The 25445-nt window shown below is 42.8% G+C and overlaps 1 protein-coding gene across 1 annotated transcript; it reads right to left on the minus strand.

The window, feature by feature from the left end:
- Positions 1-1685: 1685 nt before the first annotated feature.
- Positions 1686-25160, minus strand: ranbp9 (RAN binding protein 9). The gene is made up of 14 exons (XM_024419934.2): positions 24589-25160; positions 14738-14849; positions 14197-14249; positions 12525-12692; positions 12031-12053; positions 8342-8526; positions 7959-8071; positions 7527-7635; positions 7078-7232; positions 5545-5701; positions 4895-5016; positions 4375-4526; positions 3512-3623; positions 1686-2784 (listed from the first exon to the last, which is right to left on the minus strand). Exons 1-14 carry the CDS (start codon positions 24803-24805, stop codon positions 2654-2656), a joined length of 1809 nt encoding a protein of 602 aa, XP_024275702.2. The 5' UTR covers positions 24806-25160; the 3' UTR covers positions 1686-2653.
- Between the last annotated feature and the right edge of the window lie 285 nt (positions 25161-25445).

Consider the following 25445-nt stretch of genomic DNA (forward strand, 5'->3'; position numbering starts at 1 on the left):
CAGACTGAAGCATGGGATGAAACTGCAGCCCAAGTGGATATGTCAAAGCTGAGTCCCAGATATGTTTGTGCCATCTTGCCAACTATGTCATTGGTTCTGCCCTAAATGGCACCCCATTCCCCATTTAGTGCACTACTTTGACCTGGGCCCATAGGGCTCTGGTCTAAAGTAGTGCACTATATAGGAGGGAAAAAAGGAACCATTTGGGACAGACTTATCTATGTAAGATTGGCCCAATTATCTTAAGATCAAAGTCACAAATGTTTTTATACGGTATATCATGCAAAATGATTTCTAAACAGAAAGATGTGCTAAAGGAAAGAATGGTGTGATGATCAGACACTGAGGGACAGTTTCCAAGACAGACTATAAATGCCCAATGCGTTAGCATTTACTTTTAGCCAGAATACATACAGCCTGAGAATGTTCAGTGGATTAGATCCCATGTAATATTATTCATTGTGATCTGAAAAGCAAAAACAATCATAAATCACAACTTCTACTGTGAGATGCTCCATAGGCCCCTGCTTGTGGTTTCTCTGCGTCTGCAAGCACTAAAGCACAGTTGCAATGTCGCCTTCCTAGGTATGTTTTTTATTTTATTGTAAACGTGGTAACCACAGTGCAGTTGACAATACTATTTTATTTTCTGTTTTGCTGTTGAGAGTACTAAAAGGAGATCCGGTCAACAAAAACTAGGAAAGAGTAAGGCCGGGATTCAAGCTAAGGCACGTTGTAGACAAGCTCATTGCAAGGGAACAATTTGCCTGTTGAAAGGCAATGTCCCAGACGCTGCAGATGTTGGCTCAAGTGCTTTACAGTCGCCTTTGATTCCCAGTCCAAGTCTTTCTGTTAATGACAAGTTTTCTGACAAAAGCAGCCTAAGGGTTTTTCACACCTGAAAATGGGCATGTTCGATATCCAGATTTTGCAGAGTATAGGCTCATTATAGTAAATTGGTAGGTTAAAACCCTTCTCCAGGTATTGGGAAGGTCTCTGCAGAATCTTGACGCTATCTCAAACATGCCATTATCCAAACATTTGCTTCACTGGGATGTGGTTAGCTATGAAAAGGCTAATTGGGGGGGGCAAGGTTAACCTTACACAAGCCTGCTCTTGACCAAGTTCGCCATCACAAGCTGAGCTATGGTAAGCCCTGGGCTAGCATCAAGCTGCTATGGTTATCCCCAAACCAGGACAATACCCATTCTGGGTATTGGCTAACATTAAATCATGAGCACTTAGGCACTAGCTCGCTACCGGTTCAACACAAGGCTAATCTGCTAAACATTGAGGGATTTAAAAGTCTGAAAAGCCCTTCATTACAGACACATGTTCATTTAGAACTTAACTGAGACAATCTCAGCAGTCAAATCAAGAAAGGGCTCATGAGTTCTTCATGGCTAAAAGGATATGATGCCATGAATGAATACATTAGGAAAAAAAATGTCATAACATATCAGACCTGCTGTGCAGTTGGGGGGGGGTCAGGTATGGAAAGGGTTAATTAAACTTCTCAACCACAGTATAACAAAGTTTCAGAGACTAACACCACAAAGGATTCTAAACACTCAAGTGTGAAGCTTTGAGGGTAGATATTTTTTCCTTTCTTTTGGTAGCTAAATAGTTAATGATTGATATTTTATTCATAGAAATGTTAACATGTACACACGCTGACACTTGTCACTAGTAAGGAGTGGTGGGATTGGGACCTTTATTATTTGGTGGAATTCACTCTTGCCGGCGCGCAACAAATATACTGTGTATGCAAGTAAGAATATAATTAGCTAGAATAATAAATCACCATGCCTTGTAAACCAGGAAGTGTTAACAGAGCCTACCCACCCTCCCCCACCTACTGCCCCTCCCCAAAATAAACAACATTTTTTTTTAAAAAGAAAGACAAGACTGTAGATTCTCTCACTGGCTTCTTCAATCTTCAAGCCACATGTGTCACCAGTCACTGATGCCATGGGGTTTGGGTGTGCCTTTTGCGCCACCAAGGAGTTGGTTTCTCGGGGTGGGAATCAGCTAGCGTACTCCAAACCCAGGTGCAAATGCACTAGAATGGGTCGGAATACTCACGTCTTCTGTGGGCCTGGCTTGCCTGGTAGGTATAGTTGGTCAGGGGTTTAAACGGACCACGTTTTGGGTTGGCAAATGAAGTGTCAACATATGTTGACTGGGTTGGTGTTATGCGGTCACTGGAAAGCCGTTCCTTGTTCTTCAGACCAGGGTGCTCCCACCTTCGCACAGTAGTTTGGGCATATGAAAATCCTGCATGGTTTGCCACAGTCACACAGATCAGAGAGGTGAATTTACTAGTTGGCTAGTCTTTGCAATTTCCCCCTTCTCCCCATCAACCAAAATTACGTGGGCAGACTTGCATCAGGGTTCCTGTGAGGCTTGGGCGACGTCCCGATTCTCCACCCTATCCCAAAGAGTACACTCGTACACTCCCCTCATGGATTTCAAGGGAATGGACTGCTGTGAGGAAGATGGTGAAAACTCTTCCCAGGCATTCTTGCACCAATCCAATGCATGAGTGAACACTTCAGGAGGTTGGAGAATCTGAAAGTAGCCTTGGCTAGCCCGGGGAGTGGAGGGATCCAGATTGAGTTTGTGTGAAGGTGGGGGACCTGTGTGTGGGGGGCTAGTGCAGGTAATCGTCCACAGCAGCGAAGGCGCAGGAGCCACTTCCAGAGTGTGCCATGATGGACAGGCACTGGGCAGCCTGTCCCACAGCCTGGGCCAGAGGGGGCTGCTTGGGAAGGTTATGAGTCTCTGTGTGTGGGGGGGGTAGAAAACAGCTATGTAAGGACTACATATCACTCCCATAGTTAATGCATAACACTCAACAACACAAAAGTAGCTAAGGACACTGCTGAATGAGTAACTTGGGGTGGGGGGGGGTGAGGCTGTATAAGGGCCTTAGTGTGCACATCTTATTAAAAATCAATTAAAGACTGAATCAACAATTTTAGAGATTCATACATTTCTAACATTGGGCAATGCATTACACATCATATCCATGACATGGGCCTAGTAACTAAGGACACTAAATAAGTAAAGTCAGTTCCACATAGCACACCCATAGGCAACGCATAACACCGCCACATACACAAAACAAAAGCTATGGACACCGCCAAATGACTACTTATTAACCATGACTCAAATAAATTATGACTTCACATTTATGGCCACGTTGGTAATTAACCGCTCCCTAATTTGTTGACATTTTCAAACGATAACACCCCAGTCAACCCGAAGCTATACAGAATTAGCATTATTGTAATCAAAATGCTAAATTTGCAGGCCAGTTTCCCAGACAGAGATTGAGCCAAGTTCTAGACTAAACAGCATGTTCAATGGAGATTTTCCATCGAAAGTGCATCTTAGTCCAAGACTAGTCTTTAAATCGGTGTCTGGGAAACCGCCCCAGAGTGGACAACACTTGACTGCTGGTTGAGGAGAGGCTCTGAAGTGACAACCAGAGGTGTGGTGTACCTACCTAGAATTGCACTGTTGAGTGTGGAACACACCGGTTCCCTCTGGATAGAGTCCAGCTGGTAGCCCACTGGGCTCGTCCACGGGTCCGAGTAGGCCAGCAGACTGAATGCATCCTACAGAGGGAGATGGGAAGCGATAAGGGACATACAAATAGAGGAGAAAGACAGCCAAGAAGAACAATTTAGAAGAATGTAAAAATCATTGCAGGGAAAAGTGGGGAAAGGCAGGGTAGGAGAAACAGCTGTTAATGAGAGATGGATGCAGTGAATCAAGGTACAGTAACCTCAAATTGTACACTAAGTTCAAAATTGACAGATCATACACTGAACAAAAATGTAAATGCAACATGTAAAGTATTAGTTCTGTTTCATGAGCTGACATACGCACAAAAAGTCCCTCAAATTTGTTTACATCCCTGTTCATGAGCATTTGTCTTTTGCCAAGATAGGAGTATTTGTCTAATGAAAGCCCCTGTGGGGAGAAACTCATTCCGATTGGATGCAGCCATGGGTGGGCATAGCCCCACCCACTTGGGAGCCAGGCCCACCCATGGCTGCACCTCTGCCCAGTCATGTGAAATCCATCGACTAGGGCCTAATGAATTCATGCCAATTGACAGACTTCCTTATAGGAACTATAATTTAGTAACATTTTTGAAATTGTTCAGTGCAGTAGTGTACTGCTAGAGAAATACTGTTTTGAGATATTGGATGTAGTTATAGGCCAAGTGCAGTGCTGCGTTTTTAGACGTAATGTAGTGTGACGTACACACAAAACACTCACAGCAAAATGTACATCCAAGGTTTTACAGCCATTACATTGAGCCATTTATCGGAAGTTGTTTGAACATAATTGACAGAGTACCTTGAGCATCTTCTTGTTGACCGAGTTCTTGCCGCATTCTCGGCGTAGGTGCTCACTCATGCTCTGGAGCTCCCGGCCAAAGTGGATCATCCTCTCGATGGCTGCCTGGCTTCCCCCACACAGCTGCCTCTTGGACTGGGCTGACTCCACCTCTGTGGACACAGAACCAATCAAACTTGCACGTCACGCGAGGACATAGCATTCAGCTACTCCAAGGGATGGTTTGATAGATGTAGACCAAAGTCAATCATGTCAGTTGTACCGCCTCTTTTGTAAAAAATTACATCGGAATATAACAAATGTGCAATCTGGGAATCTATGCAATGATCATTTCAATTTTTGCTATATACAGACACCCATTGATTCTTGAATGACAAGTTATGCCTCATGAGTTTAGCACAACAGTCTTATCGTAACCCCCAAAAAGATGCACTACTCCCATTGTTTACATTCGTTTGTAAGCAATGTATAGCTTCAAAAAGTTAAAACTATCATGTGGATGTCATGGCCTGTCACTCACCCATGTCTGTGTCACAGTCCTCTGTCTGGGCTCCGTGTTTGGAGGTGCCATTGAAGAAGCCGTTGGAGGAAGACTCGGTCACTCCGTTGGTGAAGTGGTCAACCTCCATGTCCACATCAGTACTGGGGGGGTGGGTAAAACAGTAGGTGTGTTTGAGTGGATCCGTTTTAAAGATTAGAAATTACACTTTATTTTTGATAGACAAAAATAAACATTCATACATTTCAATAAACATTGACACCTCCTCAGATCCCAAAAAATCCCAAAAGTCCCGAAAAAGTCCCAAAAAATAATTTATATTTCAATAAAGCATTTGATTCTTCCATTCTCATAGATTTGGAATATCAGAGTTCTAGTACTTATAATCTTGATAACATAAATTAGTTATTAGAACTGCAAGCCGATTTGTAAATCCGAAGTTTTGCTCAGTCCCACTGCAATGTAGTCGATCTTAAACCTGCGTTTTTTGGTTACGTGATACGTTGTGTCAATACCTTGTTTTGCAGGTAGAAGTTAAGCAGGCTGTGCAAGACTGTCAGTATTGACCGTTTTTTAATTTTCTCTAGTGTTGGATGCATGTTGAAGCGTTTACAAGCAACTAGTATTGAGTAGGGTGTTCAGTACATTATAGCCTTGTGCATGTTCCATACCTGGCGTTGGGCTGCTGCAGGCTGTGGCTGCCATTGAGGGAGCTGAGCTCAGCAGCGGGGGCAAGGAGGGCTGGGCCCGGGGGGCAGGGCTTGTGACTGTGGGGGGAGGGGTGGGCCTTACTGGACATCACCCCATTACAACAGCCGCCATCAAATCCTGGGAAGCAACCAGGACAGTCAGATGAAAAACACAATACAAAAACACAAAAAGGTGAATGGCAAGCTAAATAAAGTGCACCTTAAGTATTTGACTAAATGAATTTGAGCCAGGACTGGGTCATGTTCATGGATAAGGTTTAGAAACGTTTAGCAACAAAAACAAGAAATGTAATCCTTTTGGACAAATGCAGGTAGTCCCTCCCTGTTTGTTAGTGCTCTTCCATTTGGTACCTATTGAACACGCCCCAGGGTCATAGTTATAACAGCACACTGTTGCAAAAACGTTGTGCAAAAAAAAAAAAAAAAAAAAAAAAAACATTTCAAAAAGTACCTTCCTGTTTTGGCCTGTTAAGTGCCTAATGAACACAACGAGATGTGTGAATATACACTGAACAAAAACATAAAATGTAACATGTAAAGTGTTCGTCCCATGTTTCATGAGCTGAATGTCCACCAGAGCTGTAGACAGAATTTAATGTTAATTTCTCCCCCATAAACTGCCACCGACGTCGTTTTAGAGAATTTGGCTGTATGTCCAACCGGCCTCACAACCCCACCAGCCCAGGACCGCCACAACCGGCTTCTTCACCTGTGGGATCACCTGAAACCAGTCACCCGAAAAGCTGATGAAACAGTTTGCACAACCAAAATAATTTCTGCATAAACCCTCAATGACGCTCATCTGTGTGCTCATCCTCACCAGTGTCTTGACCTGACTGCAGTTCGGCGTCGTAACCTACTTCAGGTGAGCATTTACTCACTTCGATGGCCACTGGAGAATTGTGCTCTTCATGGATGAGTCGCAGTTTCAACTGCACTGGGCAGATGACGACAGCGTATGGCACCGTGTGGGAGAGTGGTTTGCTGATGTCAACGTTGTGGAGAGTGCCTCGTGGTGGCAGAGGGGTTATGGTATGGGCAGGCATAAACACCACGGACAACGAACACCATTGAATTTTATCGATGGCAGTTTGAACACACAGATACCGGGACGAGGCACATTTCGTCGCGCTATTCATCCACCTCATGAGGATCTGTACACAAGTCGTAGAAGCTGAAGATGTCCCAGTTCATCCATGGCCTGAATATTCAGACATGTCAACCATTGAGCATGTTTGGGATGCTCTGGATCGAAGTGTACGACAGCGTGTTCTAATTCCCACCAATATCCAGCAACGTCGCACAGCCTTTGAAGCGTGAGAGAACATTCCGCAGGCCAATCAACAGCCTGAGCAACTATGTGAAGGAGATGTCACGCAGCATGAGGCCAATGGTTATCACACCAGATAGATGCTTTTTTATTTTAAGGCATCTGTGACTAACCAATGCATATCTGTCATGGGGAATCCACAGATTGTTCAGTGTATCATATACCTGTGAGGTAGGCCTGGGAGCCGCTTGCTTTGTGTCTGGGGCTGCTGAAGGGGCGAGGTGAACCTGTGTAGCTGTCCTGGGACTTGGGGCTGCGGCCTCCCAGGCAGCGCACCTCGCTGTCCGTCCCATTCACCATCTCGATGAACTGTCTCACCCTGAGAGACAGTGGGATTAAGTGGACAGGGGGAGGGTTACAAAGATCAGGCCTATCCAATACAACAGTCAAACCATCAACCACCACATTAAAAATACAGCATCAATCAAATACAGATATACCAACAACCAAATATACTTGGCTGCACATCAATGTACAGTCTTGCCATTAAATGGTAAGTTCAGGAATTTACAACCACTTCCAGGGTGAGGAACCATCTAACAAGTTGTAATATCCTGAGCTTCCCCTTAAGAGGTACGGTTCCTAAATGTGCCAATCCCTTGCAGTTACTCACTTCAGCATAAATAAGAGGTTGGGGTTACTCTCCAGTAGGCTGGGGTACAGCTGTTGGGTGGTCTCAATGGCCTCTCCCATTCTGCCTGACAACACCAGCTTCTGGATCTCTGCAAGCACATCCCATTTACTTTCATTCACATATTGGGAGGAGACTTAGTGTGGCATGGCATTTCCCCATTCATCTCCAAGGGTATGAGAGCGGAAACATTTTAAAGTGTTAGACAATCATTTATTCTAGGCCCAGTCCATTTTGGCCCCTGGCCTCTAGGCAGATGTGTCCCTAAGAAATATTGTAATGGCTCCACCTATGCCAACTACCCATCTAGTCAGTTTACATTTTGTGAATATAGCTCTAATATACACAAAGCAAATACACAAGTCAATGACCCGGACACACCCTAAACCCATCTTTCACACAAGCATGACTCACTCTGTCGGTTTTTAATGGAGGCCAGTTCCTCATGCACAGCCTGGTCTGTGGATTTGGCAAAGGCTTCGGCAGTGGCACAGTAACTATGGTGGACCAGGTAGGATGCCACCATTCTGTGGAGACAGAGGTGGGAGAAGCATAACAGCTCAGAGAGATATGATCTACAGATAACGATATGCTGCCTTCAAATGCTGTTGGGAATTTGGAAATACGAGGTTCAGACTCAGAAATACCCACTTAAAAACAAGTTGGAAAATTTGAGATATAATTTTTTTTTTTTTTTTTTTTAAATAAGTGGCAATAATACAAGTCAAACCAGTTGCAAGGGCAGATGGGAAATGTAGTTTCCATTGGTGTGTACAGCTACAAGGGAAGGTACTTACTTCTGGATCATGGACTGCCACTCTCCCTCCCTGTCCCCTATGGGGAACCTGTCGATCTGGGCCTGGATCTTAGTCCGCCACTCACGCATGTAGTCCTCGATGTCGAACACAAATGGGTGCTGGCCAAAGTTGGCATCCACCACCTCCCCAGGGGTCTGCAGCCCCACTGTGGGGTACAGGTTGGGCTGGGGACACACAAATATACTAAGATGATTTGTTAAATCACAAACTCTTAAAAATGTTGGATGCATGGTTCAAACAGATGATCTTTTGTATTTATTTATTTTCTTTCATCTAACCACTCAAGGGGAAAGTTCCATATAGCCTCTACCACAATTCAGTGAGTATATAATATAATTTCACAAGCAAGATAGGTCAAGGAGCCAAATTGATACCAGGTTTACATTCACTAGGAACCAAATGAAACTGGGAGGGACCTGCCTGAATTTGTCCGCTTAAGAAACGTTTGTTCTCCGTTGCAAAACATTTCACTACAGTGCGCAATAATGAACACTCCAGGACAGGTTGTTTTATAAGGAGCAGATCAACAAAAACATGGCGACATGGTTCAGGATCCTCATCTAACTGACTGATAAATAAACACACTTGTACCTTAGTTTAGCTGGCAGAGTTGGAGTTAAAAGAACTTTACGTTGTCAGCTGTGTTTGAGCACAAACTCTTCAGACCAGGTAGCTATTGCTCTTTCCAAAGTCAATACAATGTACTGATAGAGCAGAATTTGCCATCTATCAAGAAAGACTGCCATTACTTACATGGGGGGGTGCAACTCAATATTAGGACGGTGTTCCTAATGTTTTGTAGACTCTGTATATGGCAAAGGTAAACGATCCCGGATAAAATTTACAAAGAGGGCTATCCGTACCAAACTTTAAGATGGGCCAAAATGTGCCTGGAAATACAATTTTAAACTGGTTTAGACATGATTCTTCTCCCCCATGGCTGAGTAGCGGCAAATGGAGTCTCATATTGGCCTGGAAGAGGTGGTCTTCACTGATATGACCCTTAAACGCTTTGGTGCTATTATTGTCACAATTTCTATTTGCTCCAAAATTGAAAAAGCTGGCACTTAAAAAGAAAAATATGATTGTCCACTTAACTAATTGAATATGAACCCCCACATTATTAACTGGAACAGAATATGGAAAAATATGACCTTGACATCCCATAATCCAAACCACCAACTTACTCATTTTAAGTTTGGTCAGACAGTATAACACCAAGGAAACCAAGGGGGGTTATGTAATCATTTGATTGTTTTTGTACCTGTACCCCCCCTGAAAAATGACAACTGAATAAAAGGTTGGTCACAAAAAAAAAGCAGTTCAGGAAATAAAGTGGAAGTCATGTAATGTGAGTTATACATTGGCATATTCAATAAATAAAAACAATCCCACGACCACTTGGGTTGCATTCTCATTCGGCATACTCTGGTAGTTCCCGCCCCGTTTCACGCCTAATGAACATGACCCTGGAGTTAGCAGCGGAGGGATTTCTAAAAAGCCCGTTTCATGGTCTAACAGAGAAAAGGTCAGCTCCAGTGGAGTTGACGCACATCACCGTAGAGCCCAGAGAAACATGAATGCTGGCTCGTGACCAACAGTTTCTGCTCAATGGATTATTGTTTCGGCTAAAGCAGTCGTATTTTATCCTCAAACAAGTGGTCATTCTGCTGGTAGGGGGACAGCGCAGCCAGCTCTCAACCCCCCCACCTCAGAGTGCAGTGAAAAAAATGCAGACATGTAAATTTCACTTTTTTTTTTTAGGAACTTTAAAATGGCATAATTTCTTCAGTCTTCACATTTGTTTTCTATATCAGATCCTCCAGGCAACAAACACCATTAAAAATATGCATTGTTTACATTAAAGCTACAGTCTGGGATTTGTGAAGTTGTTCAATTAATATTCTTGATATTTACCCATTGATTCTTTAAGAATTGAATGCATAAAAGTCTAAATGAAATTAGCACAACTGTCTATCATAAGCCAAAATATCATGTTTTATTACTCCATCCATTGTTTACTTGTTTGCAAACAATGTTGTTTGTAAACAATGTTTATCCTTCAAATAGGGTTCAAACTGGTAGGCCTGATCAACAACGAGACAGCCTATAGGGAGGAGGTCAGAGACAACAACCTCTCCCTCAACATGATCAAGACTAAGGAGATGATTGTGGACTACAGGAAAAGGAGAACTGAGCACACTCCCATTCTCATCGACGGGGCTGTAATGGAGCAGGTTGAGAGCCTCAAGTTCCTTGGTGTCCACATCAACAAACTAACAAGGTCCAAACACACTAAGACAGTCGTGAAGCGGACAAAACCTATTCCCCCTCAGGACTGAAAAGATTTGGCATGGGTCCCCAGATTCTCAGAAAGTTTCTACAGCTGCACCGTCGAGAGCATCCTGACTGGTTGCATCACTGCCTGGTATGGCAACTGCTCGGCCTCCGACCGCAAGGCACTACAAAGGGTAGTGCGAACGGCCCAGTACATCACTGGGGCCAAGCTTCCTGCCATCCTGGACCTCTATACCAGGCGGTGTCAGAGGATGGCCCTAAAAATGGTCAGACTCCAGCCACTCTAGTCATACACTGTTCGCACGGGAAGCGGTACCGAGCACCAAGTCTAGGTCCAAGAGGCTTCTAAACAGCTTCTACCCCACAAGCCATAAGACTCCAGAACATCTAATGGCTACCAGACTACTTGCACCCCCCCTTTACACTGCTGATACTGTTATCTATGCTTAAGTCACTTTAATAACTCTACGCACATATACACTACCGTTCAAACGTTTGGAGTCACTTTGAAATGTCCTGGTTTTTCAAAGAAAAGCACACTGAAGATCTGGTACAACACTGGGTACTACTCCCTTCACAGAACAGCCCAAACGGGCTCTAACCAGAATAGAAAGAGGTGCACCGGGGCCTCCCACTCCTCTATCTATTCTGGTTAGAGCCAGTTTGCGCTGTTCTGTGATGGAGTAGTACACAGCTTTGTACGAGATCTTCAGTTTCTTGGCAATTTCTCACATGTAATCGCATTCATTTCTAAGAACAAGAATAGACTGACGAGTTTCAGAAGAAAGGTCTTTCTTTCTAATAATGGGCCGATGTAGATATTCAATAATACATTTTTTTAAAGCAGTTTCCAGCTACAATAGTAATTTACAACATTGTCTACACTGTATTCCTGATCAAATTGATGTTATTTTAAAATGGGGGAAGAAAAGTCCTCGTCTTTCAAAAACAAGGACATTTCTAAGTGACCCCAAACGTTTGACCGGTAGTATGCATGCATTACGTCAATTATCTCGACTAACCGGTACCCCCTGCATATAGCCTCGCTATTGTCGTCATTTAACTGCTGCCCTTTAATTACTTGTTTTTGTAGGTATTTCTCTTAAAACTGCTTTGTTGGTTAAGGGCTGATAAGTAAGCATTTCACTGTAAGGTCCTCTGATGGATTTGGTGCATGTGACACCATCTCTTGGATATCATGGAATGTTAGTCCACGCAGCTAGAGTGTGACCAATGAATGAGGGGGATTACATTGCCCTAACCCCATCCCTCAGCTGTGGATCAAAACCAGTGGCAGGGGTGTCGTTTAGTTGTTTCACATCCCAGAATGTAGCTTTTAAAGACAACATGGCCAGTGGGATAATACTTACCGGTAGATCTGTAAAGGCTATTCCTAGAGTACAAGAGAGAAGATAAAAACATCAACATACATTTCTTAATCTCTGACTGAATATCCTATTGTTGGGTACAGGAATGCATGATGCAGCATATCAATTCTATGCAAACCATGGATGTTCAATTGGACAAAATGTTGCCTCTAAAATACATTGAAGGGTGGGATGAAATGTGATATGCAAAGAAAAGTATAGAAATGTGCCTTTGAGTCAAATTATTCAGACCAGGATGAGACAGAACAATATTGTGTATCACGTGTTTGATAGTGATATGGTGTAAATAAATCGTTAATAAAAAATTAAAGGGTGGGGCACGCATTGTGTTAGTTCAGAGTGTGTACATTTTCCACTTCCAAATTCCCCCCCAATAACTCCACAAAAAGTTACTGAATGACACAGCTTAAGTTTCATAATGGATTACTACATTAATTAAATTAATTTTTATGTTCTAGAGCAGGGGTGTTCCATACCTAAGCTGTGGCCATTCTTTGTGTAGAAACAGGTGTTGTTGATGAGGTTGACGCAGCAGCCAATCACGTCACCTGTAGTGAACGTGGGGCCGTAGGGCTGCCCCGTGCCGGAGGAGCAGAACGAGTGGCCGTCATCTCCGTGGTAACCATACGAGTGTTTGTCCCAACCTGAGAAAAACCACACAGACATTGGCGTCACTCTGAAAGATGCCTCGACTTACAAACTGAACAAAAATGTAAGCACAACATAGAAAATCTTGGTCCCATGATTCATGAGCTGAGAAAAATATAGAAATAATCCAAATGTTCCATATCCACAAAAAGCATATTCCTCACCTGTGCTGGGAACAATAAAACACTACTTTAAAATGTGCATTTTTGTCAAAACACAACGCCTCCAACATAATTTTAAAGAATTTGGCAGTACGTCCAATTGGCTTCACAACCACATGTAACTATGCAGGGGGAGGAGGGTTGCTGAGGAGTATTTCTGTCTAATAAAGCTTGTGGCAAAAAAAACATTCTAATTGGATGGGCCTATGCCAGCCAGGCCCACCCATGCCAAATCCATAGATTAGGGCCTAATGAATTTTTTTTTTTTACATTGACCGATTTCCTTATATGAACAGTAACTCAGTAAAATCTTAGAAATTGTTGCGTTTATATATAATATTCTCAGTATAAGTAGCAATTCTCTATAAGATAGTACTTCATTAAACACCGAGGAAATGTGTTTGCACTAACCATCACACACTAGAAACAACACTTCACCAATGCATCTTAAACTAAATGTTCAGATTAAAAAGCCTCACAGCAGAAGATGAGTATCCGTTTTACACCTGGGTAAACTATAGGCCTATCGATCTGCCACGGCACTGATTAGATTAGAAGCTCCCATTTCAGTATAGCGTTTAAAACCTAGGACCTAACAATTATGTGCATTATGCTAATTAAGTCTCTGCTATAAAATGTCTCAAATAATTGAAGTTCTCATTTGAATTCTCATGCATGTATGTATTAGGTTTCCTAAGAATTAGCCACGTTCCATTTGACACTTGTGGGTCAAAGCTAATAACAGTTTTATTTAGCAAGTTAAAAACTAGCCATTAGTGTTTACTTAGCCATGATCTGGCACTGCTCTGTCTGCCATTTTATACGACTGCGCTGCATTGCTATGCCGTGGGCCTTTGCTGGGCCCGCCCTGTGCCCTGAAGGGTTACAGGATGCATCTCAAATGGCACCCTATATAGTGGACAACTTCTGACCAGAGCATGTGGGGCACTATGTAGGAAATAGTCTGCTATTTGGGATGCAGGCCAGTGTCAGAGAGAGACACCCTGCACTGCCAGATAAACACCCCCCCAACATGTGACCCTGCCCCAATGGTGTCATGTCAGGACAGAGAATAAGCAGCCTGTCTGGCTTCTAAGGGCACACCCACATGAGTTTCAGACAATACATACTCAAAGAAAACAGACAATCCACTGAAACACACAAGTGTATGTTCATCACCAGCACGTCTTCCAGACAATACACACACAAACCAATTCACATAATTCCCCATCACAGACAGGGACAATTCACAAACCAAACGGTCTTCCAACCCACCCGAAGACCAAGGCAGAGTGTCAACATTGACACACACAAGCTATAGCTTTCAGAGTCGCCTTACCAGGGAGTCTGTTCATGTTGACACCTTGAGCCGAGAGACCGATACCCATGTACCTGATAAACAGAAAGATAGCAGGGTCAAAATGTGATGATCCGGGCATGTTAACAGTTTTATAAAGAGTTGGTTGAACTGGCTAAGGATATCTAAACTGCCTCAAGGGAATTTCATGAATCATACCAACATGACACCCTCATGCAAATGTCAATTCCTAACTGTCCAGAGATGTGCTCAGCAATGGAAATCAGGGGTGTTCATTAGTGCACAGCATAACAAAAGTTGAATTGCAAATGAAAAAGTGTGTTTTAGACAAATTCAGGTTTTTGTTCAGTTTGGTTCCTAGTGAATACACCCTAGGAAAAAGTTGATAGGCCGATTAATGGGGTGGAGTCTAATCTCAGAACCGTTAACTATTACAGGGAACTGATGAGATGACCTTGATTGAACAAAACGTTAACTGTAGACTATGATTAGTTAAGTCAAGAGGTTTGCATGGGTAGAGCACAATGTGTGCGTGGTGCTCAATTCTGTGCAGCCATCTTACCCATCTCGGCCTTTACTGATGATTTTCACCTCAAAGTAGTAGACCCCGCAGGCAGCTGGGATGGGATGAGTGGCTCGTACGGATGCCGCATCTTTAGGGGTCTTTCCATGACCTGTGAGTGGATGGAAGCGATGGCATGAATGAAACAAGACACCCTGTAAGCAATTCAACACCTAGCTCTTACCCTTAGGCACTGCTTTAGATCTGAAACAATTGGATAGGGTTAAGTAGTACGACAGAAATTCCCCCTGGCCAATCAGACAGCAGCAATTACTACCATATTGCTTAAACCAGATCTACGAGAATGCCAAGAGGTGTGGGAATTCAGCATTAGGTGAACAGAAAAAGCATTTTCCCCTAGTGCTGAGCGATTAGTTCCTTTTGGAGGTCGATTATATATTTTTACATCACTTAGTGCAATTAATGTTGAAAAATAATTCCTATGCGGGTTGAACGCTTTAACACAGAACAATTAATAAAAAGTCCCATGATGGTAGTGAATGCTTATCACTTAACCATCATTTATTCACAGGACTTTAAAATATTTAATTCCAAGTAATCTATAGAACTGCTGCCTATGCCTTAACAAAATTACTTCAATGTCAAAGGTATACTTATGAATAGCAACTATCAAAATCACTTAGATCATACATTTCAGGTAGATACCTTGAAGCAACTGCTCTATCCCTCTCAATTGGGCATTCTGGCTTCTAGTCTGCCTCACACTAGCCTAACAAAGCAGGCATAAAAGAAACAATTGACAAGTAGGCGCGCAATGGATTATGATCATTGTAGTTCCATTTTTTCTGCACTAAACTACTGTATGTCGACTATTGGCCTGTTGTGAACTACAACTCCCTACGTCACACAGTTAAGGTTTGATCTAATTCCTGTAGAGAAATTGCGTGATGTGCGCATTGAGCTCACAGGAAAAAAATAAAAATAGAACAAGATGTTAAAGTAGTAGTTTTTTTAAAAAAACGACCGACATTTTGGTTAATCGCCCAGCACAATCTACCCCCAAGTGGGAACCATAAATACGATTTTCGGACAAATCACAATGTCGCAGGTAGTCACATCTAATTTGGGAAGGGGGACATTTGGCCCATACACTTGCATTTAGGACACCCAGAAAAGTAATTATCCTGCACCGTCTGTAAGTCAGAAATAATGTCAACCCTGAGAGTCCATTCACACCTGTGACACTAGCAACAATAACGATTACCAACAAGTGGAATTTGCGATTCAACTTCTAAATAAGAAGTCCCCCTTGAAACTGAAGCAAACTGATACAAATAGTGGAATAATGCCATATCGAGCACGCTAAACAAGGTTGGAATGTTATACAAATTCAACAAAGGCAGTAAGTAGTTCATTTGACACAAACGTAAAAGCTGTTGAAATCGCACTATGGATGTATTATAACTTTAGAATTGCATTGTGGGCTGTTAAGCCTTACCTATGGATCTTGGGACCATGAAATGGGGCATCGGCCTACTCCGTGACAACACTGAGCTAATGTGGCTCAATTCACAGTCCTAGCAGCAACAATGTTGGGATATCCCCCTCCCCAATAGGTACGGCTGTACATGGCAATATGAATGTTCAGTACGTACAAATCGTCTGAATAGAGGTGATTTTCCCACAAGAGCATTGAAGCTAATATTTGTGTGAACTCTTCAGAATTGCAATCTGTGGGTGTCAGAGTAGGCTGATCGCACTTTTCATGGTCCCAAGATCCATAGGTAATGCTGTACATTGCAATGTCAACATGGGGCTGGGCGAAATATCATATTTTACTATACTGAACAAAAATAAGACGCACCATGCCAAGTGTTGGTCCCATGGGTCATGAGCTGAAATAAACAGATTACTGAAATGACCACGTGTAACCACACCAGCCCAGAACCCCCACATCCGGCTTTTTTCACATGCAAACTGAGTGATCGTCGTCCAAGATGGTGACAACGATGCCAATTTCCACTTTGCTTCCTAATGTAAGTCAACAACCCGGTTCCTGGAAAGCTACCGTCCTGTAGGTTCACTAACCATAATCTAGCACACCAGATTCTAGTAATTAGCTGAATCAGGTTAGTTACAACTGGGGTTGTAGTGAACACAATATTTGTGCCAACGCTTCAGTTGTGTTCTGTGGGTGACAGTTGGCTGATACACCATTTAACAGAACCAAGATGGGTAACGCTGTACATTGCGTGCCTGACTACAGACTCCTTGCTCCAGTCAAATGCAAATACATTCAGGCCGTCTGATTGTTCCAGAAGCCGTTGGGTTGAGCCAGAGAAAGAACACACATGGGTAAAAAAATAAAACGAATTATCATTGACTTTGATACTCTGATTGGTTAGACGATCCCGTCGCTGATTACTTTTTGTACAACGCCCTTCATGCCTTTTGTCACCACAAACGGCTTCAATAATGGCGGTCTTAGACTCAAGTATCTAGCAAAAGGTAGCGCAGTAGAATTTAGGGTGAGTCGCCAAGGCACTTTACCCTAATTGCTTCTGTAAGTCCCTCTGGATCATTATTCAACTAGGCAAGTCAGTTAAATTATTTACAATGACGGCCTACCCCCGCCAAACCCTAACGACGCTGTGCCAATTGTGCGGCGCCCTATGGGACTCCCAATCATGGCCGGTTGTGATACAATCCTGGAATCAAACCAGGATCTGTAGTGACACCGCTAGCACTGAGATGCAGTGCCTTAGACCGCTGCGCCACTCGGGAGCCCCGCTAAATGTCTGCAAAAAAACAAGTCCGGCTAGAACATTGCGATATGAATGTCAATACACACGAACAGGGATACCTAGTCAGTTGCACAACTGAAATCTTTATTCCACATTTATTCCAACACCTCTGAATCAGAGACCTTAGTCGTCAGAGATTGCGCAAATGTATAAAACAAATCTCCAAAAAGGGGGGTCATTGTTTGCGATTTTCAGCAGGCTAGTCGTGTGGCCCTATAAAAAAAGCAATCCACAACAATGGTTAGCCCACATTAGGAGACCACTAATGAGGTGTGGGAGAATATTTATATATATTTTTGTGGGGAGGGTTATAGGTGCCCTTTAATTCAATTGCGAACCAAGCAAGAGGCCGTTGTGTAGTGGTGTTTCTATACTGTACAGTGTAGCCTACATGTGACTGCAGAGTCTTCATTAACACCCCCCGGATTGATACTGTGCAACTCATCAGCACATTCTGCCAGCTCGACCTACTTCGCATTCAACAACATTCATTTGGGAAGGTTGTTTTGGGAAAGCTGTTAGAATTGTTCATTCAAAACAGCGCAAGATGACGGAATTAGGCTTTGGAAAGATTTCGGACCAAAAAGTCGATTTCTGGTTTAAATATCCACTGTTAACTTATCTACCAGTAAATGCTACACATGACCAAAAGTATGTGGACATCTGCTTATCGAACATCTCTTTCCAAAATGAACATTAATATGGAGTTGGTCCCCCTTTGCTGCCATAACAGCCTTCACTCTTCTGGGAGGCTTTCCACGAGATGTTGGAACATTGCTGCGGGGACTTGCTTCCATTCAGCCACAAGAGCATTAGTGGGGATGGGCACTCATGTTGGGCGATTAGGCCTGGCTCGCAGTCATTGCTCCAATTCATCCCAAAGGTGTTCAATGGGGTTGAGATCAGACCTCTGTGCAGGCCACCAGTTCTTCCACACTGATCAACAAGTTTTATTTTTTAACCTTTATTTAACTAGGCAAGTCAGTTAAGAACCAATTATTATCTTCAATGATGGCCTAGGAACAGTGGGTTAACTGCCTGTTCAGGGGCAGAACGACAGATTTCTACCTTGTCAGCTCGGGGGTTTGAACTTGCAACCTTCCGGTTACTAGTCCAACGCTCTAACCAAGTAATTTCTGTATGGACCTCGCTTTGTGCATGTGGGCATTGTCATGCTGAAACAGGAAAGGTCCTTCCCCAAACTGTTGCCACAAAATTGGAAGCACAGAATATCGTTGTATGCTAGAGCAATACAATTTCACTTGACAAACCATAAAAACAACCCCAGACCATTATTCCTCCACTAAACTTTAGTTGGCACTATGCATTGGGGCAGGTAGCGCTCTCCTGGCATTCACCAAACTCAGATTAGTCTGCAAGACTGCCAGATGAAGTGTGATTAAATCACTCCAGAGAAAGCAATTCCATTGCGCCAGAGTCCAATGGCAGCGAGCTTTACACCACACCAGCCAACACTTGGCATGGTGTTCTTAGGCTTGTGTGCGGCTGCTCAGCCATGGAAACTCATTTCATTAAGTTCCCGACAAAGTTATTATGCAGAAGTTGCTTCCAGAGGTAGTTACAAACTCTGTCGTGAGTGTTGCAACAGGACTTTTACATGCTTACAGCACTTGGCGGTCCCCTTCTCTGAGCTTGTGTGGCCTAACTCTTTGCGACTGAGCCATTGTTGCACCTAGACATTTCACTTCACAATGACATCACTTCCAGTTGACCTTGGGCAGCTCTAGTAGGGCAGGAATTTGACTTGTTGGAAAGGTGGCATCCTATGACGGTGCCACGTTGAAAGCCAATGAGCTCTTCAGTAACACCATTCTATTGCCAATGTTTGTCTATGGAGATTGCATGGATGTGGCTGAAATAGCCAAAACCACTAATTTGAAGGGGTGTCGACACAAAAAGTTGTGTATCATAAATCGAAAAGTCTTTCCTACCTACCCTAACGCTGTCGTTCTTCTGTGAGCTGCTCCACAAAAGAACCACTTGAGAGCTGCGTGACAGTTTGGTTATGTAGATTATTTTGAGCGGGATAATGTTCCCTCATTTTTTGCTGGGCTCAAACTTGAACGTAGTGAAAATTGTGCAACTCCTGGCACATGTTTACTGTGAACAGGCTGTACCCGCTTTAAGTTAGTTTTAACAGTGGTCAAGTAGGCTACTGGCCATTTGATCATAATGTAGGACTATCAGAGTGGCCTACCATCAAAAAGAATTTAGAACATTCATCCCATAATATTTTACCATGTTCAGCCTACAGTAGCAGCAAATGTCTGGTGTTCAATGTAGGCCTACGTTCCATGAGACTTTTGAAAAGTGATTGACAACCTGTTTATCCACTTGTCCTTCAGACAAGGTGACTGAAAATGTGTTTGATGCAAGAAGACACTTTATAAAAACACAAATTACTACATTATCAGAGAATCCGACCATGTATGCTACCCTCTTGGCTACTTAGCTTACGCAAAATTCAACACTCTTTCAGACAAAAAAAAAAAGCTCTTTAGGGGCGGCAGGTATCCTAGTGGTTAGAGCGTTGGGTCAATAACCGAAAAGTTGCTAGATCGAGTCCACGAGCTGACATGGTAAAACAATTAAAATAATCTGTCGTACTGCCCCTAACCAAGGCAGTTAACTCACTGTTCCTAGGCAGTCATTGAAAATAAGAATTTGTTCTTAATCCACCTGGCGTGTCAGAATTCAAAAAAGCTTTTCAGCGAAAGCCTTCCAATCGTTTATTTAAGGACATCTCTCAGTAGACAAAACATTAAACAGCTACCAGCCAAGTAGATTGACTTTTCTGACTTTCGTGACCAGAGAAGCAATAAAATGAAACGCTTACCTTTGATGATCTTGGGATGTTTGCACTCACGAGACTCCCAGTTACACAATAAAATGATCCTTTTGTTCCATAAAGATTATTTTTATATCCAAAATACCTCCGTTTGGTTGGCGCGTTGTGTTCAGAAACCCACAGGCTCGAGCGGTCAAGACCGGGCAGACAAATTCCAAATAGTATCCGTAAAGTTCATAGAAACATGTCAAACGTTTTTTATAATCAATCCTCAGGTTATTTTTTACAATATATAATCAATAATATTTCAACCGGGACTATAGCTTCTTCGATAGGAGAGTGAAAATGTCTGCTCCAAGCTGTTGCACATGCAAAACGCTGCATGACGCGATGTAATCTTTCTCGCTCATTTCTCAAAATAAAAGCCTGAAACCATGTCTAAAGACTTCACACCATGGGGAATCTGGTTGGTATCCCGTTAAATGGAGCAAAGGCAGGCTATGGAATAAAGAGCTTTCAGGAAAAACAGCACTTCCGGGTTGGATTTGGTTAACTGACTTGCCTAGTTAAATAAAAGGTTAAAAACATTTCTTTTACCTGACTCGCTTTTCAAAGACGGCTAGAAATGGACACATTGTGTTCTTGTAGGAAGCAATCACTCCCCCATTGCTGACTACTAATGATCTATAACTGGGCTAATAACTCACTAACTAGCGAAGGATATGAACAAATGTGCGCTAGTGGCTACATGCAGCTCTCGCTTTGATCTGAAAACAAGTTCACCTACTCACGACCACTCATGCTTTAAACAGTCCAGTTCAAAGTGAATGGCACAGATCCATATATGGCAATGGTCTATTTGCATATTGGTCTACTGCAGCATTGATTGGTTATGGCGCACGGGCCTGTGTAGAGTGCGGGCCTGTGTAGAGTGCGGGCCTGTGTAGAGTGCGGGCCTGTGCCTGTGTAGAGTGCGGGCCTGTGTAGAGTGCGGGCCTGTGTAGAGTGCGGGCCTGTGTAGAGTGCGGGCCTGTGTAGAGTGCGGGCCTGTGTAGAGTGCGGGCCTGTGTAGAGTGCGGGCCTGTGTAGAGTGCGGGCCTGTGTAGAGTGCGGGCCTGTGTAGAGTGCGGGCCTGTGTAGAGTGCGGGCCTGTGTAGAGTGCCAGTCAATGCAATAGAATCCAACGCTAATGCGTTCTGCCTACCACAAAATCTCTCGCAAAGTTTGTTTTGTTGCATTGAAAGTGGCTAATAGTGTTGATTCGATCAATTGCCAGTTAAGGGAAACGTTGATAGGGGAGGGATGTAGAAAGTTGAATGAAGTTCACTCTTGCTTCTCTGCGTGGGCTGATATTTCTTCTGCGTGGAAATCCCAGTGGAGCTTTGCGCACGTGCGCAGCTTAGAGGTTACACTGTACATTAACTAACAGCTTTTGGAACAGACTTTTCTCATCAATTATATAGCCTAGATTGAAAATAGCATTATGGATGATTGACTTGCCCAGATGGTTTCCAAAACCTACCTGGGCCAGCAGCCCATGTCAAGCCCTGCAAGATCCAGAGGTAGGCTATACAGTGCCTAGTCTACAGGTATGCATGTAATGTAATTCTGAAGTCTAATACTTCCACAGTGCGATTTCAGTTGTGTCAAATTAACTACATTGCATTTTATATAAATTCAAGAAAAGACAAACCTTACTGGGACTAGATGCTAAACATGGCATTATTCCACTATTTGTATCCACCAGTTTCAATGGGGGAATTTGATTTAAGGCATACCACAAATTCCACTATTGTGGGCCAACTCTGCGAAAATCTCTCCCTCCAGCAGGTGGTGTTTTTGTTGTTTCACCCACCAAGCATGGAGTTTTATATGGAGGTCAATGAGTATTGAATTTGGTCAACAACAACGAATGTATGTCTTATTTGCTACATGAGGTTTATTTGATCTAATAGAAGTTTCATATTGCTTAAGTGGTTACAAGTGTACTGCTAAGTAGGACACGTGACACCCCGGCAACATTGAGAACTTTATCGGAGTTGTCTTGAGATGACTATTCATGGCATGAGGCTAGTAGTATAGCATCCATCGCCATTGAATACAGGTTTTTGAAATCAACAACCATCATTGAATATTTAAAAAAGGATTACAATAATGAGATCTATCCTTACTTTGTTGGTGGATACGCGGGAGCTAGACAACCCGCCATGTGGTCAACGACTCCCATTGTTTGGGTGAAGAGACATGCATCTTGTCAGTATATTTATAATCTTTGGCCCACCCATCCCTGTGACTATGTTCACATACCCTAAAGTGTCAGTCTCAAGTGACCAGTTGTCAGCCAAGTGTGTTGGTTTAAAGTTTGCACTATGCCTGCCTGGCTGATGAATCATGGAGCCAGGGTTCCGGTATAGAAGCACAGTTGACCGCTCCTACAGTTTTGCGTCAGTACTGGCCCAGAAAGACAATTTCCATAGAAGTCAGATTTGAACATTCCTAATAAGGACAGTCATCACCTTTGTGCACAAAACATTCATTGAATTATTAAAATTGTCACAGAGGCTTATTTCCCGGTTGTTAAATTCTAATAATTAGCCTAATTTCAGTTTGTGACAAAACAAGCTAGTGTAGAGAATCATTGGACCATTTAAACCACTGAAATATATTTTCTATAACCAAAAATATTGTATTTTCAGCTGTTTGAAGCTGTTGTACAAAACAGAAAGAAGCAAAAAATTAAACTTAATGTGAAGCATATAAATAGAGCACAGAACAGAGCTACAGCTTTTTAGACATGCTTTCAATGAGAATGACAGTTCTATAAGTCAGTCATTTCTTTGTGAATTTAGTCAGGTAGCCCAGAAAAAAAAAATGCAGATCTAACATTCATCCAATGTCTGCCAATGTTTTTGGATGACATCGTGGCTGCTCCCTGTGCGCACCGAGTTCAAGTGCGCATGTCAAGTTAGGCTGTGTAAACCGGATATAAAAACGGTCCATGAATCGGCATATGCAAACGCGAATAGATTACGTTGAAAACGAAAAGGTCAGGCATAGTCTAGATCTTTTTCATATTATAACCTCAGTGGTCTGTATAACCACAAAAGGATGTGTAAAGCCATGATGTTCTCTAGACACATCACATACTATGAAGAGATTGTTTAAAGGGTCAAATGCATGGCCTACACACCCAGAAAGGAAATACACTGTTACACCTTGATGTAGTAGGCCTACAAACACTGGGGAAAATACCTTTAGTTGGTTGAGGTACAAAGCAAGAGCCTTGATTTTCACTCCAGCCATTGACTTCCACCATGACATAGCAACCGATTGAATAATAGTATTTGCCACCAATATGACCTAATATAGGGTATACAGATCCGAAATGGGTAGTGCTAAAGAAGCATTTCTAGGCTAGCTAGCTAACTTTAGGCCTATAGCTAGACGACAGCCTACACAGGATAAGGGCTTTGCCTTAAGGTGTCGTTTTTGGCTTTGTCAGCTTGACAAAGCTAGCTTGCTGATTTGTGCCAATTTAACTAGTAGCTTAACTAGTAGATGAATTAATTTGTGAACCCTGGGCCCTTGATAAATAAAACAGGCTAGCAGTGGGCCCTGCCATTATAAATCAGTTAGCCTAATCAGCTAGGGTTACGGGACGTTTTGGCCGGGGTAGGCCGCCATTGTAAAATAAGAACTGGTTCTTAACTGACTTGCCTAATTAAATGAATGTCAAATAAAAATAACAAATCGGCGGTTGTGACATGTTTATTTCCGGACCTGGTAGAGTCCATCTTTGCTAAACAGCTGGAAAACAAAGAAACGAGCCAGTTATGTAGCAAGGTACAACTGACATGTCAATTATGTTAAAAAATATCTAATTAACAACTGTTGCTAGCTTTGACAAACAGTTGTTAGCTAGGACTGCAGTTCGTCCAACTGGAAAGCTCGCTGGCGTAACGTTGCTACTTAACGTTCTTGTTTTGGCTGGGGATTTCGCCAGCTGGTTTACAAAATAGCGTATTTTTGTTAATCATTACCTGGTTACCAAACTAACATTAGCTTGACTGTTGTTTGCAGCCAACTAGTGCTGTCAATTCGTTTTGAGAGCGATAACTACTAAGATTAGCTGCGAACGTTGGCTAGCCTAGGTAACGTAGAGTAACTAAGAGTACGGCTAGCTAGCCACTGACATGTAACCGCAGCAAAGTAAGCGGATGACGCTTGCTAACGTTAGCACTCACATTTAATTTCATTCACGCGTCATAGATAGTTACCTTTGTAGTGCACTCGAAGATTGTTCTGAGAGAGGCCAATGTAACTAAACTTGTCTTTCGGGCTCCAGGATCGAGGAAGCGGGGTTTCAAGTTCGTTTACCGCTGGATAGAGCCGTCTGAGTTGCTGGTTGAGCTCATTTTCCTGCTCGTTCAGAGCCGAGTCTCCGTGAACAACAACCGACATAAGAAACCCACAGCCCGATGACTGTCCCGACATGGCGAACAAACGGGTTTATTTAAGTTAAAGGCGTGTCAGCCACCGATTCAAACAACTTAACTATAAGTCAGACGCCTCCACAAACTGTCAAGTATTTTAAAAGCTAACGCTGTTAGCTAATGCTAGCCACAAAACAAGCTAGCAAACTAAATACGCGTATTGCAAAAATGGCTCAATATCTGACATCCGCTAAACACATAAAACGACCAAATTTAATGAAGAAAACCCATCTCACTAAAGCGTTTTGGAGACAAACTGAAAATATACGACACGATTTATCTCGCAGATATTATTAGAGCTGGTAGACATCGACAAAGTATGGCTAACCTCGATCTTTTGTTTGTTGTCGGTGCTAATCCACACATTTGATTGGTTTAGAGGAGGTCCAGTCACATTTCCTTAAGGACTGGGAAGTACATGCTCAGACACATAACAAACAGCAATGTATCCTTCAATGTTCTACCAGGGGTTCTATCACAAAGTTTAGTTCTATCCTCACAATGTTCAACAGTTTATTATATTTAGGCCAATTGATCTGCAGAACCCCCAACTCTATATGAAGTAGTTTTCTCTTGGAAAATGGTCAAGTAGTTCAATTGTAATTTCTTCATCAAATAGGGTAGCTAATGCAATACCAGGA

The sequence above is a fragment of the Oncorhynchus tshawytscha genome, linkage group LG10 (genome assembly GCF_018296145.1).
Source record: "Oncorhynchus tshawytscha isolate Ot180627B linkage group LG10, Otsh_v2.0, whole genome shotgun sequence".
Lineage (NCBI taxonomy): Eukaryota > Metazoa > Chordata > Actinopteri > Salmoniformes > Salmonidae > Oncorhynchus > Oncorhynchus tshawytscha.